This window comes from Hetaerina americana, unplaced genomic scaffold (genome assembly GCF_022747635.1).
Source record: "Hetaerina americana unplaced genomic scaffold, ioHetAmer1.1.p SCAF_7, whole genome shotgun sequence".
Classification (NCBI taxonomy): domain Eukaryota; kingdom Metazoa; phylum Arthropoda; class Insecta; order Odonata; family Calopterygidae; genus Hetaerina; species Hetaerina americana.
The window spans coordinates 18,537,221-18,564,452 of NW_027287316.1; the positions used below are offsets into that span (position 1 = coordinate 18,537,221).

Below are 27,232 nucleotides of genomic sequence, written 5' to 3' on the forward strand. Positions count from 1 at the left end.
ACAAAAATTATTCGTGCCTTGAAGAATGATTGATAGTCCGAAGCCTACTTGGTGAGTAATGTTGAGGGCACTTTAAGTGGAGTAAGCCATCCATTGGATGGAACATTAAACTGTGAAACCCTTGGTGTATTTAATTAAAAATGCAAACACAGGGTTGCTCTCCACTCTTTTCCATCCCTTGGACATCCATCTCCACCAAATGAGCAACCAACAGTACAAATGTCCTCAGCCCTCAGTCACCTCCCCTAATAATTGGTGCAATGGGAAGCTTGATTTTTTGTTGAGGCAAAATGACTGGAACTGTATCTTGAGAGCTGGACTCTAGTCCTTTGTAAAAGATGGATGAAGTAGATCATCCAGTAATCATGGCATGGACTAAGGTAATCCTTGTCTCATGAAGAGATAACTATAAAATGGATGTGGTAGGTAATCATCAACTTTCTGGAGGTAGATAAGTAAATTTACCAGTTAATCGGCTGAGGTAGTAAGCCAAGACAGGAAAGGACTATAAGGTGGAAGCAGATCTCATGCTTGCGGAGAAGGCATCTCATAATGACTTGATGAGAAGCTAAAAGTTGGAATAGTCCCATCTTTCTTGCTTCACTGTTAATGTCAGATCAGTGGTATGTATAAACAAGCAAGTGATCCTCAATTCGTCCAGAGTAGGAAAAAGGCTGTGCACCCAAGTGGCCTGCTCACACCGTACGACATGGAGTTTGTCTCCGGTATGAGCCTGGTAAGTTCTGCTGAAAATATTGGAGGTTGCCTGCACAGTAGATGATCATATTCTCCATGGGGATCACCAGTACTAAGGAGCTGGAACATTGTCAGAATTGAGTTAATTCAATGCTTGGTCAAAAATAAACTCCTATCCTGTTTCCAAAAATACATCATATGAGCCCAGCTCCACATTATTTGTCAAAAACTACCCATAACTTTCGGGTAAAAAGAGGAAGCATGTGCTGATGACAACTTTACGGCTAAAATTTGCTTCTCCATATTGAAAGGTCCACTGGTATAAGTCCAGGCTACTGTCTTGGCTCAAATGGAACTAGGTTCAAATTAGTATAGGAGTGAGAGATTGGAAGAGTGAAAATCTCCAACTCAAAGGGTTTTGAGGGTAGTTGGCCACTTTCAGAAAAAGCAAGAATCCCAGGAAGGTTCTTGTAACTTTGATCACCTTTGGTTTTTTCAAGTCATTGATAATCATGTCATTTCTAACCGCGACTTTCTCTAGTCATTTTATTATTCCGTTGAACAGAAATGAATACCGTAGGATTTCAATAGAATGCTGAAACAGCGAACATTTTCATTTGTTGAAGTACAAATCATATTTCTGAGGCCAATTGCTGGCATATTCGCATTTCATCTCATACAAAATTGGTGAAACACTAACTGGATTTTAATTTTTTGTCGAGTAGAGGTGAGATGCAAACCAGCAAAACAGCTGGTTCTGTTATATTTGATGATCGATGATAAGGGTAATCCTCATTCTCCCTTTAGTCCAGACTGGCCTCATGTGACTTCTTCTTATTCACCAATGTGAATAAACACCATCATGGAAAGCATTTCTCACCATCTGAATAATTGATAAAGACTAACAATGTGATTTTGAAAGACCTGTCACAATATGGCTTCCAGTATGTCTTCTAATTGTAAGACTGGAAAAAGATGAGACAGGGGTATTGCATCCAAAGGAGATGAATTTAAAAATGCCCATAGAAATATGAGGGATGAAAAATAATGATCAACTTTCTTCGTACAGGCCTTTCCCTTGACCTGTCCATTACCACTCTACAAGCTTTTATAATGTAAAATTTTTATAGTTAATAGGTTGTTACATCATAATATGGACATTCCCAAAAAGCCACCATGATATAGTATGCATAATTAATACATATCTGATTAATTTCATTTTCACCAACATTAATTTGCAAAAATTCTTTGACAATCTACCTAAACTATTTAAAAATGAGACAAGAATTTCACTATTCAAGAAGGATCTATTTGCATATCTGGTTGATGAGTATCATTATAGAGTAAATGAATAGCTATTTAAAATTTAAACGTGCATTAATTTCTAACTGTATTTTGTATTTCTATTGCGGAGTAATGTGATCCATATCCCATTAATGTGCCCTATAAGCCTGTAATGCATTCTTAATACTGTAATACTCAACACCTTTATGGTATATGGTCTCAAAGCTGTACACTGTCTGCTAGGCAAATAAATATAATATTATTCTCTGCAAAAACAGTTTTCTACGTTAAATCACGAAAATTAATAAGGATTCATTTTTTTGTTTTTTGAGAACAGAGATTTAGAAGAAAATCAGTTTTTTTAAGATCAGAGCAGATTTGGATTAGATCTTTTTAAATATGCCACCGGCACACCAACTCTCTTCCCCACTAGGACACATAATAGCGGCCAAAAATATGCATTTTTTTATTATTTAATGGAAACAAAATCACTTTCTTTTTTAAAATATTTTTCTTAAGGTTTCATCCATCCTTTAATACAGGAGAATAGTGATTCTATCCCCTATAATTGCCAGATTTTGGGAAATTAATGACAAATTTTCTGAGTAGTTTTTGAGATCTCCCCAAGTGGAGATAATATTAGAAAGGATGGAATAGAGTCGTGGTACCATCAGCGCTGATCGGTTTACTAGCTTCAACAGTTACACCCCAATGTACCTAAAACATTGTTTAGCCTTCTGTTTTATTCCTGTTAATAAACAATCTTTATCTCTCTACTCCCTTTTCTTGCTCTCTCTTCCTATAACAATTTGTCTTTCTCGTAATGCGCTGTCAACTAATGGACATCACTGAATTTAATTATCAACCGACATCATAAGCTACGAAATTTCTTATTTCGTAAAGCATTGCTCGCGGAAACGTACAAGTTGCAACGTTTTCATTTATTTATTACGGGAAAATATTTCCCTACAACAAATTCCAATAAAAGGCAGTTATAATCATAATAATAATAAGTTATTTAGGACATAATAAGTAATACTAGGTAATTTCTAATACCTGCATAAAGAAAAAATAGCAGCACAAGGTAAATTAAGAAAATACAACGATATCCTGGAGAATATGTGGGGGATAGCTTTCGCACTGCATAGAAAATCATCGTATATCCTAGTTCCCGAAATTTATCAACTTTGCAGCCAGTATATTAGTTCTCCTTTTAGCAGAATTATCCTGTGAGGTAGTCTTTAAGCACGTCATGTTCTCACTTCACCATATATGAGTACATTTGACAAATGTTGGCAAGGCTGCGCAAACAAAAACGTGGTTTTTGTTTGGGGCATTTGCCTCACTGGGAAGCAGAGAAGTCATCTACTGCTTTGGGAAGTTATAAAGATAAGGCTTGTTTATAAATGCAGCCCAGTCACTATTAAATGATAGTGAGCATCCCTTATTACTTGAAGTATCTGTGGCACCAAATCACTTTTTTTCGAAGTTAAACTTCACATTAGAATAATTACAAGGTGAAGGAAACTCATGCTGGCAGATAATCAAACGAGCACAATGCTTATTTCGAAAGAGGAAAGACCTAATGTCGATCATATGACCCAGCCTGAATCTGAAGTATGCCCTTCGTCTACCCCAACATCCAAAAGACAAATATACACTCCAATGGAGTGGTGGAGGGATAAGTTAAAGTCACCTCGTTTTGTATTAGCACCTATGGTAGACGCAAGTGAATTAGCATGGAGATTACTAGCACGAAGGCATGGAGCAGATTTGACATATTCTCCAATGTTTCACGCTTGCCTATTTGCGAAAGATCTTATTTATCGGGAGCGAGCGATGCAGACATGTAAAGAAGATAGACCGTTCATAGTCCAGGTATAAATCATTTTACGTTCTGCAGTTGTATTTTCAATATTTTATGCGGTCACCAGGAAGTTGGAGAAAATGTAATTCAAATTTTTCAGTAAGCATTTAATGAATAATTAGTCATACCATTTCTGCATTTTTTCTCATTTACCAGTTTTGTTCCAATGATCCAGAGCAGCTGGTAGAGGCTGGTTTGCTTGTTCAGGATCATTGTGATGCAGTGGACATCAATCTGGGATGTCCTCAAGCAATCGCTCGCCGAGGTCGATATGGTGCATTTTTGCAAGACGATTGGGATTTAATTGAACGAATGGGTAATTGTGTAATGTGCGCTTCATTTTTCCATGTCGAAATCAATATTGATCATTGTCGTTGCAAATTCTTACATGGTTCATCCATTTTCAGTCTGTCAGGCCAGTAAGGCATTGTCTGTACCAGTGACGTGCAAAGTTCGTGTGTTTGAAGACATTGACAAAACAGTGAGGTATGCTAAAATGCTGGAATCTGCTGGTGCTTTTGCTCTTACGGTCCACGGTCGGACGAGGGACCAAAAAGGTCCTGCCACTGGGAAAGCTAGTTGGGATCATATCAGAGCAGTGAGGTAGTTGCTAGATAATTAACACTTTATTTTTGAATTCTGAATCAGTTGGACGCTGTTTCTTCTGTTTCAATCTGTTTAAGTCTTCCTTGAAAACAACCCTGACGAAAATATGCATGCCCACACTCTGGAAGTGCCATTATATTCTCTAAAATATTGTAATGTTAAATGCTGATTCTCTGTCAATACAGGTCCAGTGTGGAAATACCAGTTATTGCCAATGGAAATATTGAGTGTGCAGAGGATGTATACAATTGCTTTCAGGAAACTGGCTGCCATGCAGTGATGACTGCTGAAGGAAGTCTTCATAATCCCGCAGTTTTTCACACTTCAGCATTAACAGATTCCTTGCCATTAGGAAATGATTTAAATATTACTTTACAAATTCCTAAGAGGTAAGTTGGATTTATCTTTTAAACGAGATTTAAGTTTATGTGAAACATTCTTGGATCTGAACGAAGGCATTAATTTACCTGCAGCATGTGCTGTGAAACCACGCATGGAATTTGCACAATTTCCCTTAGTCTTGCTGAAATTTTGGAATTTGCATTAACTTTAGGTGAATTATTTCAAATTGTTATGTTGACGGATTTCTTACGATCAAAATCATCCTTACAACCTCGAAACTCTAATTCGATTTTTGACCAGTAATCAGAAGTATTTTGGTGCATCAGATTTTCTTGCTAAGACCCAAGCTTTGGTCTATTTGACCTATTTTTGCTAGTATCAGGATGAAGGACAGGATGGCGATAGCAGATGATTAGGTAGAGTATTTGGCTATGGACAGGATGGTCCAGATTCAATTCTGCTGATGCATCCAGTACATTTAGCTTCCCCCTAGTTTTATGACCTTTTGGGAACCACATCTTCCTGGGTAACTGCATGTGGCACTGATATAAGGAACTGATCCCCACTCCTGAAATGTGTCCATTAGGTGTGTTCAATTTAACTTTGCCTCTCGCTTTGAGTTTAGTTGATTGCTGTGGTTTGTCATTTTTGGTGAGACATTGTCATTCTGAAGGATAGTCTTTGCTCGTTTTTGGAGCCAGTTGAAAAGGTCCCATATAAAGTCTCTTTATTCCTAAAAATTTATTGTAACATCTTTTGATTATTATATTCCTTAGGTATCAATTCATCTCCCAGATTCTGAAACCACATTTCCATCTTGAATTTTTGTTAGGGTTTCCTTAGATTTTTGTAGCCATTCTGAGATACTTTGTGCATGCACTCAGGTGTATAGTAATGTAGACACACAAGAAAAAGAGGAGAGTTGTGGGAGGTTCAAGAGAGACAGTTATCAGAACATTGAATGGGAAAAGGCTGTGCTTAAGTGCTGAATCCAACAAGAGATATCCACTAAGTTTCCCCTGGCAAGTTCATTCAAATTTGGAAGCTTAGCATCATTTCACCATATGGTAAATATGAAATTTCTTGTGCCAAGGTTTCATTCAACAAGATATCTCACCCTGAATTTGCAAATTATTTCCCTATTTTTGATCTGGGGCATCTCACTTACAGGGACTCCTGTGTGAGTGGGTTGTGACTTTTGTGCCAGTGGCCAAGATTGTCCACCAGCCAGGATTTTAGGATAGATCTATTTTTATGGCTGGAAAAAAATTAAAACTGATTAATTAAGTGTCGTAGCTCATGTTAAAAACCATTAACCTCAAGGCAGACTTGCTGATAATAGGTGAAGCATTTTATTATATTGTTAGGACCTAAAAATGTATGTTTTAAAATGTTAATAATCTCTTCCAAGTATGTACGATTTTCATATGATAGATAAATTAAAATATTTCTGCAAATTTATGAAGACTTTCCCCTTTTTTTGAAGGCATGAATTAGAAATATTGTTGGTGCCTTAGTTATCATAAAATATTCTTCAGTGTATTTGAGCTTCTGAATCCAAAACTGGCAACTGTTTTGCTATATTAGCTTTAGTTTTTGGAGATACATCATACCTACCTTATTCTTGCTTTTTAAGGATCTTTGAAAAAAGGAATAATTCTAGGAGTTTACCACAAAACGTTGTATTTGGTATATATGGTTTCAATACATTGGTGGTACCTTTTCCCATCAAAATTGTTTTCCTGTATGCCTTTGTGTCAAGTCCTTGTTTAATCAGGTTTAGCTTGATATGTAATGGTGGCTTGATGATTATGTTATTAGCTACCATGGGTAAATTGATTTTTCCTTGACCATTATATAATTTTTCAATGGCCAATCTTTTTATAGCCATGTTTGGCTCTGCTGTCACATGGCCATGAGAGCAAGATTATTTACCATTGCCACTTAACCGTCCAAAGAGGAAATCAAACATCCTCAGATTTACACATATCACTCAAGGCTCTTATACTCATATTAATTATGGCCATTTTATTTTTGCCAAGATCAGAGCAATTTTCTTGCTCTCCCTTTATACTGATATAGTGGCTAATCGAGCCATTTTTATTTCCAGTGAGTTAAAAAAAGATATCAAATTCCCTTTTGAGCTGTTAGAGAAAAATGATTCGTGCATTTTTTTCCATTGTTACAAATTACCTGTGCAATTTTTTGTGTACGATATGTTATGGGTCATCATATATCACAGTTTCGTGCACAATAAGTTTTTAATGAATATTGCTTAAAAAGGAGTTCAAGATGAAGTTGGTTGCGGTTTGTTGTTAGCAAGATGTACCATAGGCAATTCTTGTAATATGATAAAGGTAATTTGATTTGTCAAACACCGAGTCCCACTTTACCGCAATATGTCCTCAAATGCTGTTCTGTCTTCCTTATCCATTTCTAGTCCCCAAAGCGGCAGACTTAATGCTGATTTAAAACTCCTCTACAACACCCTAAACTCTGCTATTGATTGCCCTGAACTGCTATCTTTCTTCAATTTCAGGATATCAACACGATCCACCCGCACCCACTCCCTACTCCATCTGCCTATTCGTAGAATATCTCTCACCAAGGGCTCACTGTTATTCCGCCTCTCTTCCCTTCTAAATTCACTCCCTCACACTGTCAACCCATTTAACTTATCGTGCAGCAACTTCACCACCCAAGCTTTATCCCACCTTTCAGAAAATTAAAATTTTCCCCGGTCCATACTTGGTTCTCGTTGTTATTGTTATACTGTTATTGTCTTTTGTCCTCTTTCATGTTTGTTATATTTTTCACTGTAAAATGGCACTACTGCTGTATGTGAATGATGTTTTAAAATAAAATAAATAAAATATGGTTCATGTGGTAATAACAGGCCAAACCTTCAGAATACCTTTTTGATGGAAAACAGCAGTACCCCAAGTGAGATATGTCAAATGAGTACTCTCTGCATAAATTCAGGCTAAATATCATACATTTCATTGCATGGTGGCACGGAAATTCTCACATGCATGTTTTCATAGTGCCATGCTGTTGTATTTTTACATAAATGACCTTGCTAAATTGAAGATGAATAATGAGGGATATATGTGAATGTCCCTTGTGAGATTAATAATGAAGGCGGGTAGATATTAGCATTTTGATGCGAGGAAAAAACTATGTTAATAAGGTGACTAAAAACTGGAAATAGGGATTTTTAAGGAGGTTATCCCCTGCGTTGAAAACTAAAAACATGTCATTAGATTTCAGCAAATCACCAAATCCTGCCTCTGTTTACTGCTCTATCTGTTTCATTTAACTCTCAAGATCTTAGTTCAAGTTCGAAGAAACTTAAACCCCTTAGTTTTGTATTGAATCTTATAATTTCTTGGGTTATATGCCTCATCATTAACAGTATAATGATATTGGCAGCATATTAACCCATTTGTTTCTGTAATCATACTGGTATATGGTCTCTTATATGCTCTTATCCATTGCTACCCCTTGTTGCCTTTATTCAGAACTTGAGGTACTATTAAACACAGAAAATACATTTATTACATTAATTATGAATTTATCAAAAAGCCAACAGTGGTTGGGCTCAAGTTAACTGGTCAAATAAGGAACACAAATCACTTAAGTAACATTTATGGTGTTTGGAACACAAAAATTAATTTTCATCGCATGAAATTATGTATCTCTTATTTTGTGAATTGGATTGTTAAAAACCATGTAATTTTTTCATCTTAAACAGTGGTGTTTTCAAGAATATTTTATGCAGTTAATGTAACAGAATAAATAAGTGCCATGTCAAAAAAAACATGAGCTGAGTTGGGATCAAAGAGGCTAATCAGCTAAGGAATCATATGGGCAACTGAGGTCAGCTCATGGAAATTGAACTGACAAGCGTGTGAAATGAGATATTTAATAAGGGTTGGATGAGTTTATTGTCACCATTCGGCAAATTCAATCATGTAGCTAGCTGTTCATATTCTTGACTGATATTTTAGACATCTTTACTTTTGATGAATGGAACTGTTGGCTCTGAACTCTCATCAAAATGATTATCAATAAGTATCCAAGAACTTGAGAGATCTTACCAAGATATTGGATGACCTACGCAATAGCTTAAATGAAAAGGTTTCATGGAATTTTGGCAAGATCTAAGTATGACATTTGCTAAACCCTTTCACACTGTTGAGATATTTAAACCTTTTAAGATGTTGGTACTTATGTATGTATGATTTTTTACCTAGATTAGTCAGTAGAGCATGGAAATCCCTGGGATACCATGATATCTCTTTTGAAACCATGATTCATTTACAGGAGGGACATCAGTCTTTACCAAGCAACCGCAGAAAAAATAATAAATGGCCTAAATTGTGAGGACAAAGGCGAGCTTTTTTTGCCCAAGGACTGGAAACTGGGACCACCACCTCCTGTGTGGGAGCCTGGGTTAGAATATTTAGAATATGTTTCCAAGTACCCCTGCCCATTTTCATATATTCGAGGACACCTTTTCAAGTTGTTTCATCACTGGTAAGTAAGCTTTATTAATTAATAATTCATATTAATAGCATGTTAAATGCATGTCAGGTTACTAGGTATATATTATCAAATAAGCCAAACAGAAATGTACCTGTGGATGATCATTTCTGAAAAACTTTAAATGTTTTTGTGAATTATTGTTTTGATATTTATCATTTGTTAATATACTGTGTAGTGTGATAAGATATCAATGTGGGCATTCTCAGACCATTGTTTTCATTTGTTCATAGGTGTGTACAATATGATTTCAAATTCAGATCAAATGGTAATCACCATTATTGGCACCGGCCAACTTGGCACAATTCATGTTGTCTACAGGGATGTGAAGCTTGGCGTAGTCGTTGCTAAAAATTTTCATGCATTAAGACATTTGCTATGAACACTGTATATCAGGCAAATCAATCTGTCACTTTTGGTATTGAACTTTCAAGCATATAGATGTCGATAACAGTTTTCCATTCTTAAACATCAAACCTATATCTTGTTTACTTTATTTAGTGCTGAAATTAAACACCCATCAGACTCCAACATACAATATTTAGAATGAAGCTGGTATATATGTACACACAGGTCATCAAGTGAAATTTATAACTTGTAACTTTCATTTTTAGAACTTTTTAACTATGCTTCTCATCTATTTGAGCTTATCTCTCAGTTCAAATTTTATTTCTATATTACATGCTATTTCTCAATTATAAGTTCATTTTTTTTATTCTCCTTGTATGCAGTGCATGTAAACTTCAAGGTTGCCAATGACTTCTCATTGTTCAGAATGAATTATCAGATTTTGCCAAATTTTACAGTATATCTCAGAACACTTCAAAAAATTTCATTTCATCCTGCAGATATAGTACATACTAATCTTTATTATAGAGCATGGCAATCGAAAGTACTAAAAATAGGATTAAGATAATCATCAGTAAGAAAAAGCCTGAAAAAGCAAATAGCTTCACTAGAAAATAATGACTTTTCAGAATGAGAGGAATTCATGATAACTTAACCATAATTATACCATTGTAGGAGGGAAATTCAAAAAGCTGTTATGACTGAAATTTAAAAAATCACAATCTTGGATCCAACAAGATTGTTGCATTTGCAGGTGATCAAGCTTAATAAAGCTAGTCACCCATGGGATTCAGTTACAAGTATATTAAAGATAGTGTGAGAGGTAAATGAATGCAAAAATAATGAGATTCTCAAGGGAGGAGATAAATATGAATATCAAATTAGAGAAGGCAAAACAGTTTTTGCTGGTACTTTGGATAAATATAGTCATGCCAAGGACATTAAGAAGAAACCAAGTCTGCTGGACATTTAGGAAAATAAGGAAGATGATGAAAGGAACACTAAATAAAGACTGATGATTACATTTGTGCAACCTTAGATACGAAATCTATGATTTTTTGATTCAATGGAATGAGCATAGATTAGATTTTAAGCCATAGGTATGGAGAAAACTGGAGACATTAAACTCATATTTCTCATCACCAGCTGCACACTAAGGCCTGAGATTTTTTGCAGCATACATATTTCACATACTTTCAAACACAACAGACATTATACCAAAATATGTAGTGCTGAGGTGATCCTATCAAGATGTATTTTATTCACCGTTAGTGAATATATTGCTAATATATTTTATATTTTACTAGTTTCAGTGTTAATAGTAACATTTTGCAGGGCATAATCATGCATGCATTGGATGTGGCCCTCTGATTTTCTGGTCCTTCAATTGTGCTGATGATGTGACATATGCTGTGTCATCGCAAAATACTAAAAATTGTGTACTATTTCCATTGACAGTTTGTCTATGCCGGTGAACTGTGATTTACGGACAAATCTAGCCAAAAGTTCTACTTTGGAAGAATTCAAGAAGGTTGTCATGGATTTAAAGCAACGATTTCTACCCTACTATGAAGGAAGGAAAGGGGAGAAAAATGGAGATGACAGTTCTAAAGAAATTGAAAATCCAGGTAAAATGTTGATATTGATACATTAGATGTTTCTTGAAAGTCAAGTCAACCTTCTTTTATTGTCTTAAGTTGACTGATAATCTTAGCTCCAATGCTAGGAATATTCAGTTTGCCTTTAGTCTGAAGTGTCATCACTCCTGTGTGTGATATTGTAGTTTTTAGCTAATAGTCCCTGAACCTTATATTTAGAACTTTTTATGTTAGTATGCTTGTTAGGCTGTCAATTTGCATTTAATTTTTTTCACACCATTCACTTTAAGAAATTAGGAAACGAGGGAATTGACTTTTTTTGTTTTCTCAAGTTGTATTAAAAGATTTGAATGATGCAAAAATGGTACCATGGTATGTAGATAGGGATGATAATGCTAAATGAATGTAAGCATTGTAGGCGAATGATTATTTTGACTGTACTAAGTAGAAGGTATTGCCATGTGCTGATTGAAACAGTATATAAGGTAACATTCAACAAAATCAGGTGAGTGCAAGGTAGTTTGTTGTTATGCCTGGAAGGGAATGTTTTGATTGTCTGTTTTCACTTCATCGAGTACTTGAGAAATGCATGGATGTGCAAAGTAAAGTTTATTTTGCATTTGCTGACATGGAGAATGCATGCAATAGGGTAAGTAGAGGTATGCTGTGGAAGGATTTAAGAGAATAGGGAGTTAATGAGTGGTTATTGATTTCTATGGAGGTTGACATATGAAAATAGTTCAGTGCGTAAGGGTATAAAATTAAGAGTGCACAATGCACTATCCAGGTATTATACTTTCAGTGCCAATTTCTTTGCCTGGTATTATTATTGGGTGTAAATGTTGTAATAAATGAATGGGTATTATAAGGCATGTCACCTTGATGCTTCATAATATAGTCGATGCTCTTAAGACTTAGGTTGGATCCCTCTTTCCTACCATCATTGTTTACATAACTAAACTATTGAGTATGCAATTTTTCCAAGTCTATTCATTTTTGCTCACTAATTTGCGGTGAGAAGTCATCAAAGTCTACTGGTTTTTTTAATATTGAACAAAATCAATCAATTGCAAGATTGATATTCTACTCACCATCGATGATATTTATCCATATTTGCAATGCATGTTATTGTTTTTATGCATGACTATGGTTGTTTTTGGTGATGATTCTGACAGATGATGAATCAAGAAGCAGCCCCTGGCCCTGGTATCCTCCATGGTTGTGTCAGCCATACATACGCCCAACACTTGCTGAGCAGTCGCAGCGTTTAGAGAATAGGAAAATGATTGCTACCTCAGAGCCAAGGAAAGAGAAGACTTCATTGAATGATGCTGATGCAGTAGCTAACGTAGGTGTCATTTGAGTAAATGGTTCAAAGATTTTACATCCCTTTTAGGGCCTTTAACTTGTTTAAATTACATATGTCGTTGTAGATAAGTCAGCACCCTATTTTACATTATCAAAAAATATATGCCTGATTGTATGGTTACATGTCAAGGTTCACTTTTTTCCCTGTCCTAAACTCATAAATGAAGAGTTTTTAAGGGAATTTGAGTTAGTAAAATTTTAAGATCCTGAATAAAATTCTTCATCAAAGGTCAGAAACTCAAATTTTAATCTTTGTTATCAATAAAACATTAATAAAGCTTCCGTTCAAAAGTAAGTCATAAGAACATCACTTCCTTTTGAATCTCCCCATCGTGCTGTGTATGGGATTTTGTCAGGAAAGAGCTTTTGATAAGCTTCAAAGAACTCAGGCAAGTCTGCCATTTTGTAGTTTATCCTTCAATGTTAAAGCCTAAAGATAGATTGATCACATCACCTAAGAGCAATGGTTTTGCACCCAACAGACAATCAATTTCCCCTGTTCATACAACATCCATGTCTGAAGTGCAATTCCAAGGTATGGGCTTTAGATTAGTTAAACAGTGTAATAATTTGTCTCTGAGTTGCCCGTGTTGTCTGTTGTGGTTCATTTTCTTATATTAATGAAGATGTTTAGAGATGTTCACAAAGTCATATTTTATGCACAGGGAAATGTTTGCAGTGGAGCAAATTTGGAAAAAAGTAGTGGTGAGATAATGTTGCCCATGAAAAGGCCACATCCTCCTGATGTTGAATACAAAGGTGAAGGCCGAGGTTTTGGAATACTCTCCAAAAGAAAACTTAGGCAAATGCAGAAGAGAGCTAAGGGTAGTGGAGGCAGCAGAGCTGGATTACCACGATGTGCATTGTGTCTCAACCCAATGGTAAGAGTTTTTCTGGTAAAGGTAGAGCATATGTTTTAGCATGCTTGAGAAACCATTATTCTCATTTCCTATGTGAATCCTGAAAATGTATTTGGTTTTTGAATGATGCAATATTGGACTGACTTCACATTATGGGAATTTAAAACTATTCATATATTAAATGGTCATATTAATTTCACCATACTCATGGGCATGATATTTAAGTTAGGAATAGTTGCTCAAAACAGACATTGATCAACTAATATTTCATACCAAATTTAAATAATATAATAAAAACTACAAAAAATTGATCAGTGAAAATTACCATGGCCTAGGCTTCTAGGCATGCAGAAATTTCCATGCTTGTTGTGTTGAATTCAATAAAATAAACTTTATTCATTCAAATCTAAAAAAAGCTAAATTTTGCATGAATAAAATGTTTAAATGTTTCAAAATTTTAAAGAAAAATTTTTGTAATTTAGGAATTTTGGCTTTAGTTTTAAGGGTAATATTTTTTTTAACGTGCTGTTTAATAATTTAAATCTTACAGGGTTTAAAATGTGCCTTCAAGCTGTGCCGTTCTTGCTGCAAAATCAAGTGCAATGATGAAATCCTGGATTGTATTGCTCATAGGTTCATGGTGAAAACTAAAAAAGTCAGATATCAAAAGAAGGAGGAAGCAGAGGAAGGGCAAAAGACAACTATTAAAAATGAAGACAATCTAGGAGGAGGGTGTGTCCCTTGTATTGTTCCCAATGAAGTGGGCAGTGATGTGAACATGGATAACTCATTAATTCATAACAGTACTCTAAATGACCAACCATCTACAAATGAATCAACTGCCAAGAGTTGATGATAACCAACTATGTATTCCCTAAAAACGTTTACATATTTTTGTGGATTTTGTGATCGGATGCCATGTCAAGAGAGCTTTGTTTTATAAAATATTTTTCTAAATGTTCTTGCGTCCATAGTCTGCAATCTACATCTGATTTGGTGTCTCCTTTCAAGATTTAAAGATATTTTTAAGTATGATGAAATCATTTGATATTTTATTCTGACTGCTACTTGCTGTGAAATTCGATGTTTATATGGAATGATTTCAATGTGGTCTTGATGCCGTTTTTATAAAATAATAATTTATTATTTGCACAAATGCTGGAAAATTGTTGAATCAAATTTTAATTTACCTCCCTAACTATATATGTACCACCTACATATGTTTACATAATGCATATTTATGTGTATACACATGTAGGTAACACATTTAATTAGGATTTCAATTATTAATGAGAAGGCTGGTAATATTTCCTTTTTTTTTACCAGTATAAAATCTATCTGCTTTCCATACAAATCACCTGGTACCTTCTAGTTGTGTAATCTTCTCTTTGGAATTGAAAATAGTATTTGAAACTATTAACTTTCCACACAAGTAACTAAATTTTTCCCACAGAACTCTAACAGCTTATCATCTCTCTCATTCCTTTTCACATTCCATTCATATACACATACTGCTCAACTGTTCCTGTCACCACTCCTTTCCGTACCCTCATGTTCCAGTCATCCATTTCAATATTGCAGTATATTTATCCTTCATGTCTCCTCATTTGTCCAGTCTCTTATACACTTGCTCATTACTATCGTTACCTGTTGGCATGTACACCTGAATGACTAGGAAGGGATTTTGGTTGCAGACTCTTATCTTCATACCTTATTGTAGGTCATCTTGCTGGCACACGCTTTCGTATTTTTATTTATGATAAATCCAACTCCGTTCCTTTCTCTCTTTTTCCCACTGTAGTAAAATATAGCAACCACATTGTTCTTCACCACACCTTTCCCACTGCATTTCACTTATTCCAATTATGTCCATCTTATTTTTCTCCATCTCTCTCCTCAGATTTTCTAGTTTTTCATACCTCAGGAGGGTTCTTACATTCCAAGTTTTATTTCTTTTATCCTCTCCTTTTCTTGCTTCTTTCTTGTTGTCTTCATTAATAGCCCCTTCTGGAAATCTGAATGAGGAGCAATTTTACTTTGGAATATTTCGTAATGCATGCATATCCAGAGAAAAAAAGGTATGGAAAAGTGTGCACTAATGGTCATGTACATCCAAAGATGTGACTCAAAATAAGTCTCTCATAATATGAAATATACTATACTTTTGTACACAATGACATAGAGTGATATTATTTTTGGAGGGATTTCAGTGGCCAATTATAATGAAATGGAGTAGAAGAGGGATGGGAGGGGATAATACTCTATTGCATAGTGGAGAATGTTTTGCTGATTGGTACTTGCAGGAACAGCTTCATGTTGGCAGCACTTTCAATGTATCCCAGCGGGGAGGAAAGGATGAAGGGTGTAGAGAAACACGGCGTCGGCACTAGCCTAATCTTAATGAAAGGCAACAAGGGGTCTGCAGCTTACCTTCCCATTCAACGGACGCCATACTCACTCAAAGTGCCCTGCACAAAGCACCTCAAGTAGGGATTGGGATACTATTAAAAAATATCTGCCACTGTCGGGATTCAAACTTGGCCCCTCTGGGTGGGAAGCCAGTACATTAGCCACCGCACCATCTTGATCCCCGTAGGGATCAGCTGTGGTGGAGGGTAGTCAGTGAGTCATGAAAGGTATTAAGGCAGGAGAGAGGAAGTTAGGAAAAGAAAACGGGGAGATGTAACACAGTTCCAATAGAAATGCCACCTCTTTTTTCACCCATTTGCCCTACTTTATCATGATCTGTTGTGCAGTAATTCGTTAATCATTCTTTGCCTGATGGAGATGGCTTTGCCATCATAAGGACATTGTATCTCCCTCTTCATCTTTCCTTCCTTTTTCCTTTGATTTTTCGTAAGATACCTTTCATCCCTCCATTACCTTCCGGCACACCACATCCCTACCTTGGTGACCACTCATATTGTGCCACTTGAACTCAGTGAAAGTGCCTCAAACATTCAGCTGGTCCTGCGGGTGCCTATCATCAGTGTTCTCCATCAAGCCCCAAGTGTTACCATTTCCCTGTTTGATCCTCTCCCATCCCACCCCAATTCTTCCCCACTTCATTAACATTGGCCATTGAAATCTCTCCGAAAATTGTATTCCCATTTGGCCAAAATCAGAGTCCCATTTCAACATCATGGTATTGAACAAATAAGCTCATTCTCAAGTTTTTTTTCTTATCTTCTTCAGTTTGAAAGCATGAACTAATAAATGAGCCAAAAATTAAGCAAGTTACTGCTGGGTAGATGGGCACATTGTCATGGTCGTCAGGTGGTATCAATACTGTCTGACACCCCTGACAACATTAAGAGAGGGGACACTACGGCTAAGATAAAGAGATTCAGGTAAATGGGAGTAGAAGACAAGGCCATGATCTCAGAAGTTAGCTGACGAAAGGTCTAGTCACAAAACTTATATTTTGTCTAAGAAAATATACATTCTAAAGCATAAAACATGGCTGACAAGTCCTTGAACAGTTATGGAGGTCTCTTTCAATCAGTGAAATCAAATGGTGAGTTTCTCACAGTGATAAGTTTTTAGATAAATTGTACTTTGCTTAAACAGTAATCATTTCTTTCTATTTAAATCTTGCACAATACATTTAAAATCGGTTTTGATCCATCTTCCTTAGGGGGTTAAGCACATTGAAACAGTATCCGGCTGTTTAAAAATTGGCTTTCTCCAATATTTTAAGTAGCATTACTTTTACCTGTAAATAATATATCTGCTCTTAAACCTATGCATGTGATCCAACTTTTCAGTCACTAATACTTCTGTAAATCTTATTTTAAATAAACTCTCACCCGCAATAAAATATATTGACTGCATATAAAGACAGTGTGACAAGTTTTGGACTCATTTCCGAGGCCCTTTTTTTAAAATTGTATCATATGTAACTGTAATCTTGCCACGAAAAGGAGTTACTTTAAAACAATGTAATTGATATTGAAATGCACATTAGCGGATGACTCCGTTAAAAGTTACTGTTGCGGCATCTCCCGCAGTTTCTTTGGAATTTGTCAAAGTGAAAACACCATAAGTGTTTAGGGTTGGCTTTAACCTCGTGGACTGTGGCGCCTTGCGCACGACTACGAATGCCTGTGACATTGTATGTACGGTATTTCGTCACACCATCTTGTTCCTTTAAAAGCCCCAAAATTTCAGAGTTTAAGAGGACGCCTCGGTAGCTTAAGTGGCTAAAGCACTCGACCGGATATTGAGGGATCTGGGTTCGAATCCCAGTCAAGGCGAATGATTTTTACACTCTGAAACTGTTGCATTGAAATGCACATTAGCGGATGACTCCGTTAAAAGTTACTGTTGCGGCATCTCCCGCAGTTTCTTTGGAATTTGTTGTAGAGAAGGTATGGAAAAAAGCATACAAATAGAAACTGTATCTACTGACTTCAATTAGGCTTTTGATATTGTTAGTCATGAGCTTCTTCTTAGAAAGTTAGGTATATTGGGAATGAGTGGTACTTTACTTGACTGGATGGAAAGTTACTTTACCAAGAGAGAAGTTGTAGTAAAAATCAAAGCATCTAAACGTAAATGTTTCTATCCATCATCAGGCTTTCTCCAAGGATCTCATCTGGGTCCAATATTATTTAAATTATTTATAAATGAGATTATAATGTCAATAGACCTAATTCTTTTTCTTTAGCGTGCTGATGACATAAATTTTTTTTTAACCTTTCAATCAATTGATGATCACCTAACTCTGCAAAACAGCCTTTATACCTTATAACCTGGTGTAAATATAATTATCAAACTTTCAATGTAGAAAAATGCTATTTTGCAGGTCCAGGTATTTGCGTTGCCCAAACAGTTGTCCATCAACTCACCTACGCGACGGAAATTCCCAAAAGAAGAATGAATTCTTCAGATGTTTAAATTTTTTAACTTGTAATTTTATTTAATGGAAAGGACAAATTGAGCTTATTATGGCCGCTTTTTAGACTTTCTATATTAAATAATACTTCGTTCGGCCATAAAGGGGTTTTTAAACGTAGATACCCGAGTATTGGTATTGCTTTGCTGTAATTCCTTAGTGAGTGAGTGTGTGTGTATTATTCCCCCCAAGTAGGTCAGTGGCATCTGGGTTAATTTCTTTGCAAACCTATTTGGTCTCTTCTTAATTATAACATAAATAGTTCAGGTGGCTCACAGCCGGTCCCTAGCGAGGGAAAAACTTCTTCCCCTTAAACCACTTTAGGCTAAGCAGTGTGACTGTGTGTGTGTTTGTAAGATCCTGAATATGGTCCCTGGCGATGAGAGTAACTTCCTTGTAAACCTAATTGGGAAATACCCCCCTGTGTAAATGAGAACCTCCTAATATTTTGAATGAGTCTGATTACTGGCAAAGGATTAACTTTTCCCATAAATAATAATGCCAATCTTAATATTCCCCTCCATTTTTTACTTTTACAGTGGTGTAAAAAACCCTTTACGGCTGCAGGAAGTATTATTTAATATTGATATTTTGTCTGCATTAATTAATCTAACTAGGTATGTATGGTACCTGTTTATCAACTGAAAATATCTTCGTGCATTGTAAATCAAGATTCTTATCAAATTCTAAATTATATTTGAATTCTCCAGAACATGTATGCATGTTTATGTAGTTTGTATCCAAATGTCATGCTTTTTTTATAATTATGGAACTAATCTGTATTTTTGCCTTTCTTTTTATAAAAGGGTTATTCCCGCCAATAAATAAGTATATTGCCAAAATACATGCTATATACGGGTTAATTGTTTGAAATATTTCTATTATGCCAGAATGAACTTCTAGCAAGGTATTCAGTATCACCATTCAAATGTGTTCATGCATACAAAATCCCTTGCATGATTTTATCGCGAATAAAGTTTTGGAAAAGTAAATTAACTAAATTTGACCTTTAAGCGCCAATTTAGATTATGTCATCGGCTCTATATAATTATTGTAAAAAGGACCATAATACAATGTTCATGTTTGTGAATGAATTCAGATACGATAGAAAAAAGGGAATCAATTTTTTTTAAATATTCGAAAGGTGTGATTCAAAAATGTCCTAAGATATGCTACGCTAAGATTAATTAAAGCTTGCTCAATATCTCTATTTATGACCAAGTGTAAAACGGACTTAATTTAAAAACTGCGCTCAATTGCATACATCCTCATTGAATAAATTAGCAGGTATCCAAAATATTTTGCCGTTAAAACATTATAAAATAAATTTTAGTAATAATAATTATTAATTTTATTATTTTTAGAATACTTAAAAAAAGCATTAACATCGCATTGTTTCTTAGTATTGCTGAATTTGATTTGCATAGTACAACTCTACTTCATTCAACCGGAATACCCAATGGTCATTTTAGTGTCTGATGTTTATGTTGAAGGATGGCTATTCTTTTATTTACGGCAGTAAAAAAGTTTAATTTTAATAAAGTAAATTTTCATCTTCTAGGGTGTAGGGGGTGAAATTTGAAAATTCTAACTGATTTTGTTGTTCGTGCGATTTTTTGTCCTTTGGCCAATCACTTTTCAACTTATTTCGGCTTGTTCAAAGATTACAATATGTCGCTGGAGCAGACAGCATGTGAAGGTTAGTGATATTTCAACCCGGATGATAATTCGTCCACTCGTTCATGCTTTCTGATTTGTAATCTCTCACATTCGATAAAAAGTGCCCATTTATCCGTTTGGTGACCGTCATGAAATTCACAGATAATTCCCTCCACGCCGAGTACCTTTCGGAGTTTTCTTGTGAATATGAATTACCCCCAGCTTGCAGTTGCTCTTCCCGATGAAAGGTATAGTCTCTTGTCGCTTCAGGTTAAATTGCAAAGGTCAAGATCATAAGAGAGGGGCGAGAGCCAAGATTCTGATCGTTTGTGTTAAGCCTGAGTTCCAACGTAATAATCTTGGCCCAGCTCTGTTAGAAAGTGAATATTAAATCAACCGCTTACTGCTCGCCTAGTCACTCCGCCGCAATGACAGTGGAGAGAAACATTGATACATTGGACAAAATTGCAGGTGGGTTACCTGACATCAAAATTGCAATTTAACAGTAAATCCAGCAAGTTAGACCGAAATGGATCCGCTACCTCTCAGTAACATTTAGTGCACCTGACCATTTATAGATGGTTTGTGATAAGCGTAGACAGACGTTTGGGTTCTAGTGAATGAAGGAATAAAAACAAAGTGACAGAAGATTTTTTACCTTCCCTTGTACATTTCAAGCTCACGATTGAAGGATAGAATTGCAAAAGAAAGCAACCGCACTATTTATCTATTCACTTAAGTTACGAGATTCCTGAGTGTAAAATGAACAGGGCCCATGGTAAGTATCATTTTTGATGGCCTATAATCTAATTTTGTCATTGGCTTTCTTGCCCCTGGCTTTCCTCCTCCGAATCGTCTAAAAACTGAACTTATATTTTCATAAAATTGTGTAAAACTCTTCATCCAGCTTGTTGAAAATTAAATTTCACTAGTATCTCTTATCAAATTCATTTCATACGTGTACTTGTTTGTATTGTCGGGTCTATAACTTAACCTCTATTATCTTTATAACTAAAAGCATAAGACTCGAAAAGATATTCAATGGCATCTCATAACATCATAAGTGTTTGTGTTTGGCCCTTGACCAATGAGTTTCTTTCTTTTTAGACTTGAAGGCTTTTGAGAGGCGCTTGACTGAAGTGATTGCATGTTTGCAACCGGCGACCATCCGATGGAGGAGTGAGTAGAAATTTTACTATCAAACTATAGAATTTTTTATCATCTCTATTAATTTTTGCTAATTTTCTTAAGAAATAAAGATTTTCATAACCAATATTCTATCATGTTGACAGCTTGCATGCCTTCAGCATTGTTGTTCGTGAATATGCCCTAAATAACCAGAGGTCAATCGAGAAGGCAGTATACGTTACAGGCTAAATGGTTGCATCATGTAAATCAGGGAATTTTCGTGTGTGCAGGAGTCACTCATGGCAGTGGGTACTGAGGTTCAATTTCCGCATTACTGACTTTTTTTTACCTATTTCCATTTGTGCATCCATCAACCTTCCCATACTAAATGCCCATCTTCCTCTGCTTCCCCATAACATATTTCCTTCAATCCAATCTCTACTCCCATTTTTATGGATGTGTTTTGATAAGTAAGCAGTGACTAAGCTGCAAGTTAGTTACATAATTATTAAAACTACTTAGAGTAATTTAATATTTTCTACAGAAAACATAGAAATGGTAGCAGAAAATCATCGCTATAAATGCAACTATTTGCCAAAACTTGCTCATAAGTTAAAAAAAATTGATTTTCTTCAAATTAATTGAATAATGACTTCGTTTTCTGCTATCCATCAGAATATTTTGGCTTGTTTTATCATAGATGTTATGTTAATGTTGCAGCTGAGCCCTGAAAAGGCAATGAACCGTCATTACTTATTGCATTTTATTTTTTAAAATAAGGGTGTAGGTGTCATTACAGTTTTTAAGGAGAGTTACAGAATTTTCTTCAGTGTTAGTTAGTGTAAATGTGAAATGTAATGTTCAGCAGTCTGTCATATGCTGACCCATTGATAAAGTGTGGCATTTGGGGTATTTTTCTCATATTGAAAGTAAAATCACATATTGATGCTGTATGATAAGCTCAAATCATTAATTTAGTTGTTGGGTCCCTTTGTGTGTTGATAATTGTGTGATGCTTTTTGTTTTTTCTCAGCAGTTTTTATTAGCTGTACTGCCCTTCCCTGTACCATGTCTAATTCTTCATTCATGACTTCATTAAATTTGTCCCAACACATAACTGCACAGTTAACATGTAGAAAAGAAATGAGATTAAATATTTGATGAAGTTTTCTCGGGTCATCCACCGGGTCAGGGGGAAGACCCGAGAAAACTTCATCAAGCAAATACGCTGGGAAAGCACCAGATCTTAAGATAAAATATGTTTTCCCCTTCATTTTTTTATTTCCCAACAATAGATTCCCAAATGTAAGCTTCTTTAAGGTGGCAATATGAACATCATGCATGATTTTTCTTCAAGTTAGGTCAAATGAAATGGTGGCACTTAATGTATTTGTCTCATTGGAACATCTCTCATTAACTCTGATGGAACACCTAAACTTTTATCTGTTCAAATAATTTTTATAGAAGTAAATATTATGAAATGTCTTTATATTATATATGGAATGTCTAAATATTATGTCTTGTCATGTAAGGAGTGCTAAGTAACCCACTCAATTGATATGCCCAGGGGAAAGAGTGAGATAGAAAGGTGACACCCTATAAATTTAGAGCTGTTTTCCTGAATCATAGTTGTAGTTTGGTTTTATAGGATGAATTCTAAAGGGGATGAAGACTCAGTAGACTGAAATCATTTATATATACAAGTATACACATATTGGTAATTAGTGGTTGCATGTGTAACTCATCAGAATCCTCATTGCTGTATTTCAATGTTATCAGTGTAGTTTATTGGAGTCAATGAAAAACCGTTTCTTTCCTCTTGGATTGTGGGTCCCTTTATCAATGATCTGGAGTTAAAGCCCTAGCCCTCTACTGGTCGGTTTCATCCTTCACGTCTCTGTAAATATATTTAGAAGCCTTCAGAAGTTTCCCGAGGCAATATCCCTACTTACCTTCTCTCTGAAGAGACTTTTTGATTTGGATGCCTTCCATAATTAGTTGAGCCAGATGTATGTATGAATGCTTTAATATTGAGCTATTGCTTAAGCCCCCTACAGCTCCTTATAGATGTGAAGGATGAGTCAGGTAATCAGCCAGTTATTATGAGAAATTTAATCACTGCCTGCTGTTTTTACAGCTTATCTATCCCTGTCACTTGTTTTCTGTTGAAATGATTGTAGAGAAAACTCGAAGAAAATTTGGATAAATAGGAAGACATAGTTAAGAGGAGAAGAGTAGTCACATGCGTTGTATTCTCATTGGTTTGTCAATCGCAGAGTTTGTCAACATTTGGTAAATTTGAGAAATAGCAATATGTGGATTTCATATTAAAACTTAGCTTCCAGTGTATAAGTGAAATGAATGAAAAAATAAACTTGAAGGCCCCTGTTTTTGAGGTTATGCTGCCTGTTCGTTTGTTGGAAGAACAGATAATTAGGACCTGTGCATAATTGCGATACAATTACATTGATAATGTGAATTTTATTTTCTTGTGAAATCATCCAGTGGAAATGTATTATAGTTCAGTTTTTCTCAAGGCCTCTGTGGAATGGTGCTGATTAATAAGATTTTGTTTAGGATTTCATCTGCAAATGTTTTTAACGCTATGGTTTTTCCAACATTCCAGTCAACTTCTTCAGGTGAAGTGACACAATTGTACTGTTGTTTTTAAAAACATTACTTGTGGGTGAAATACCTAACATAAATGGATTAATTATTAATTTTAGTGCAATAACTGGAGAATGAATGTAGTGTTTAAAAAGAATTAAAATTTTCCATGCAGTACTCCTTGCTGTGGTGTCAATATGCACGGCTGCAGGGGCATGGCATTGGCTATCAGATCCACAGACGTCAGCTGTATCTTTCACTCAGTCATTGTGGAACCATCCATACTTTACCCTTGCCAGTATTATTCTTGGTGAGTAATTTATTTCATTTATGAACTAGTTCTTGTACCATTTTGTTCTTTCATTAAAACACTGTTTAGTAGTCTTTTGCAGCCTTGAATGTTATATCAATGAATGCAGATAACTGTTTTGTAACTCAATATGACTGTGTATGGTCTATAAAATGGTATCAATGGTTTCAGGTAGTTTTGTGGCTTTGCTCTTTGTGGTTCAATCCATGTTTTCCTTGCATATTTTACTTTTTACATTATTAGGAAGTGAACTCATTAAAATGCTTGCTGCATCACTAGCCAAATATTTAGCTACAGAATGCCCCATAACGCTCGAGTTGATACTTTTATGAAAATCCTTAGTGAATACCAGTGATCTATGGGATTTTATGAAAATCCTTATTTCAACAAAGAAGTACATAATTTATAGTAAAATTCTTGAGTGAACTTTGTCATGCATACCAGGTGTTGAACATTTTGAAGGTTTTCACTTTTTAAAGACTAGAAATGTCAACTTTGGGCATTCTCAGGATTTTACTCTACCATTATAGATTGATGAGTTGCCCCTACTCTGTGGCCATGCAATCTCCAATGTATGTGGCAGAAAAATTGTCCTCTCCATTAAAAACCTAAGTTTCCATTTTCATATATTCTGCTTTACAATTTGGATTAATACTATTTTTTCCTTGATGAACCATATTCTGAGTTTGCTATAAAACAAATATGTTGACCAAGAGAGGTGCAGATAAGGGTGTTTGGGCTGTAAAACTATGAAATCAATTCCTCTCTATTATTGTCATGCCCTTGACTAGGAAACATTAACAAGCCAGATTGCAAGTATATTAAATTGCTCAAGTTTGTATTAATAATATTGTGCAAGTGAAAACACTCTAATGTTGTTGAAACTGATACTGAACCGATTTATTTTTCATACTGACCAGTAATCCTGTTTGTGATGGGAATACACAAAAGAGTGATAGCTCCATCAATCATAACAGCGAGGACACGTCTTGTCTTAGCTGAATTCAACATGTCCTGCGATGACACGGGGAAGCTGCTCCTCAAACCACGGCCGACCACAAACACTTGACCCCTTCCCCTCTTTTCTCCTGGCTGACCTAATTATTCCACTCCCTTGCCCCCTCCCTGCCCCAACCCTCCCTGTTCCATGTTTACCTCATCTGTGAATGAGTCTCGAGTTTGCCTCGTGGCACATAATGTACCTGTTGGTGCTGAAGTCACCTTTGAACACTTCTCAAAGCAAAGGAATAGCTGTCAATTTTCTGGGAAGAAATGCAAATGCCACCATTTTGATGCTTATGTAGGAGTGCCGCATAAATTTAAGGACTGAAATGTGCTCATAGCCTTGTTGGCCGATGGGATGCATCACAAGTTTTTTGCAGAAACTGTTTGCTGTTTCCTCAAAAAGTTTTGGTGCTGGTTACACCTTGATGGGGACAGATAATGGTTCGAGTTCTGGTTTATGTCTAATGCCTTCCAATTGTGTATACAAATACTCCCTGTTAATCCTGCCTCTATGTACTATTGACTGAGAAGTTTTTGGTGAGGTTAAATGTTGTAACAATAGGTAAGGCAGGCATTAGAGCTGTTTCCATTAAATGGCATATATTAAATTTACAACATTGTTACTTCAAAGAGATTACTGAATAGAGAAGTGAATGCTTAGGAAGTTACAGTGAAGACAATGCGAAAGTGATATGCGAGGTGTGTATGATTGTGTGTAAATAGTGTCATAAATTTGTAAATATTTGTTTTATTCTAAGTCTCTATCAATAAAGTTGAATTTACAAAAAATGTCAAAGTGAGAGCTGAACATTATAAATGAAAGAAAGATTATCACAGAATTTTAAATTTCAACTTGTTTTATAACTTGTTCTATTATTGATTATAAACATGGTTTTGACATAGACTGTGTGGTTATTTCAAATTATAACATCTGGAGGGGTTCATATAGTTGATATTTGGGAGATCTATTTATATCCATTTGACTTGACGTAGAAATGATGTCATACGTATATAGTAAATTTTAGTTTAATTTTTAAAATCCATTAAAAATAGTAATTGAAGGCTGGCTATTTTACTAAGCACCATTCTTTGCACCATATTTAATTGTTTTGTGTATGATATATCACTTTGAATCATCTTTGTGGGCGAGGGGCCTTATCTTCCAGTGCCAAGTAATGAAATCAGAGTACTATCATAACTAGTGCTGAATACTGACAGCCAAACTGGTGTTAAGGTTGTGGTCATTGGGTGAGGTAGGGCTGAGAAATGTCAGATGCCACATTTGATGATGATAGGTTATCCATAAATCATGTCACGTTTTGATTAGTGTTTTTTTTAACCCTTGAAAACTCTTCCATATTGTTGTCCCAACTCATAAGTTATGAGTTGGTGGAGGAATGTGTAGCTTAAGTGGAAAATGTCAGAGTGCAACTACTGGAGCTTATAAAGAATATAACTTAAATCCTCAACCATTAAGTTACCAACACATTGAGGCATTTACATGGTGTTGGTGTTGTGAAATATGTTATCTGCGCATGAGGTATTTTATGGATGAATCCATCCCTACCTTTGATGTAGCGCCAAGGATGTCAGAACTTCTTCCACCTTAATCGTTTATGGATGTTTTGCAAGTGGCTGTGGGCAATGTGTTGAGGTCATAGGTGTAGGGGGGTTTTGAGAGGTTTCTGGAATTTGCAAGAATAACATGGTATCGCATATTAATTATATCCAAATCATTATTTGAAACTTTTGCTTGTCCCCTCAGGTTTTATCTTTTTTGCTCACATTTCCTCTCCCCTCCTTCTTGTCTTCTCCCTTCGGACCATCATTGTTATTCAAGATGGGCAGAAATTTATAAATCTGCTTTAGTCTTTCTTTCATGGTGGAATATATCCTCTCTATCAAACATAAACTAATTTGATCCTCCACATGCTAGCTTATGTGCCTTTTTCATGCAAATAGTATGTAACTTGTGCTGTCGGTGTTCATTTTTTAATGTTCAGATATTAGATTTTCACTATCACAACATAGGTGTAGCAATGATGATGTGTAAAATAGTCTGAAATAAGTGGAATTGTTCTCTTAATGTAAGTAGCATTTCTGAGATCATAA

General features: G+C 35.6%; 2 protein-coding genes across 6 annotated transcripts; both read left to right on the forward strand.

The window, feature by feature from the left end:
* Positions 1 to 3,324: 3,324 nt before the first annotated feature.
* Dus1 (Dihydrouridine synthase 1) lies at positions 3,325 to 14,636 on the forward strand. Its single transcript, XM_071595029.1, has 9 exons — positions 3,325 to 3,858; positions 4,004 to 4,163; positions 4,255 to 4,450; positions 4,639 to 4,842; positions 9,122 to 9,334; positions 11,147 to 11,316; positions 12,462 to 12,634; positions 13,320 to 13,535; positions 14,065 to 14,636. Exons 1-9 carry the CDS (start codon positions 3,511 to 3,513, stop codon positions 14,365 to 14,367), a joined length of 1,983 nt encoding a protein of 660 aa, XP_071451130.1. The 5' UTR covers positions 3,325 to 3,510; the 3' UTR covers positions 14,368 to 14,636.
* Positions 14,637 to 19,864: 5,228 nt separating this feature from the next.
* Positions 19,865 to 25,993, forward strand: Cnep1r2 (CTD nuclear envelope phosphatase 1 regulatory subunit 2). 5 transcript variants are annotated; one of them, XM_071594913.1, is made up of 5 exons: positions 19,865 to 20,110; positions 20,341 to 20,541; positions 21,178 to 21,249; positions 23,981 to 24,115; positions 25,036 to 25,993. In XM_071594913.1, the coding sequence occupies exons 2-5, from the start codon at positions 20,499 to 20,501 to the stop codon at positions 25,182 to 25,184; spliced, it is 399 nt and encodes a 132-aa protein (XP_071451014.1). In that variant the 5' UTR covers positions 19,865 to 20,110; positions 20,341 to 20,498; the 3' UTR covers positions 25,185 to 25,993. The 5 variants fall into 5 exon arrangements, with proteins under 5 accessions (XP_071451014.1, XP_071451015.1, XP_071451018.1 ...); XM_071594917.1 differs by lacking the exon at positions 19,865 to 20,110 and adding an exon at positions 20,749 to 20,848 and having other exon boundaries at positions 20,117 to 20,541; positions 25,036 to 25,976; XM_071594914.1 differs by lacking the exon at positions 20,341 to 20,541 and having other exon boundaries at positions 25,036 to 25,991.
* Positions 25,994 to 27,232: the final 1,239 nt, after the last annotated feature.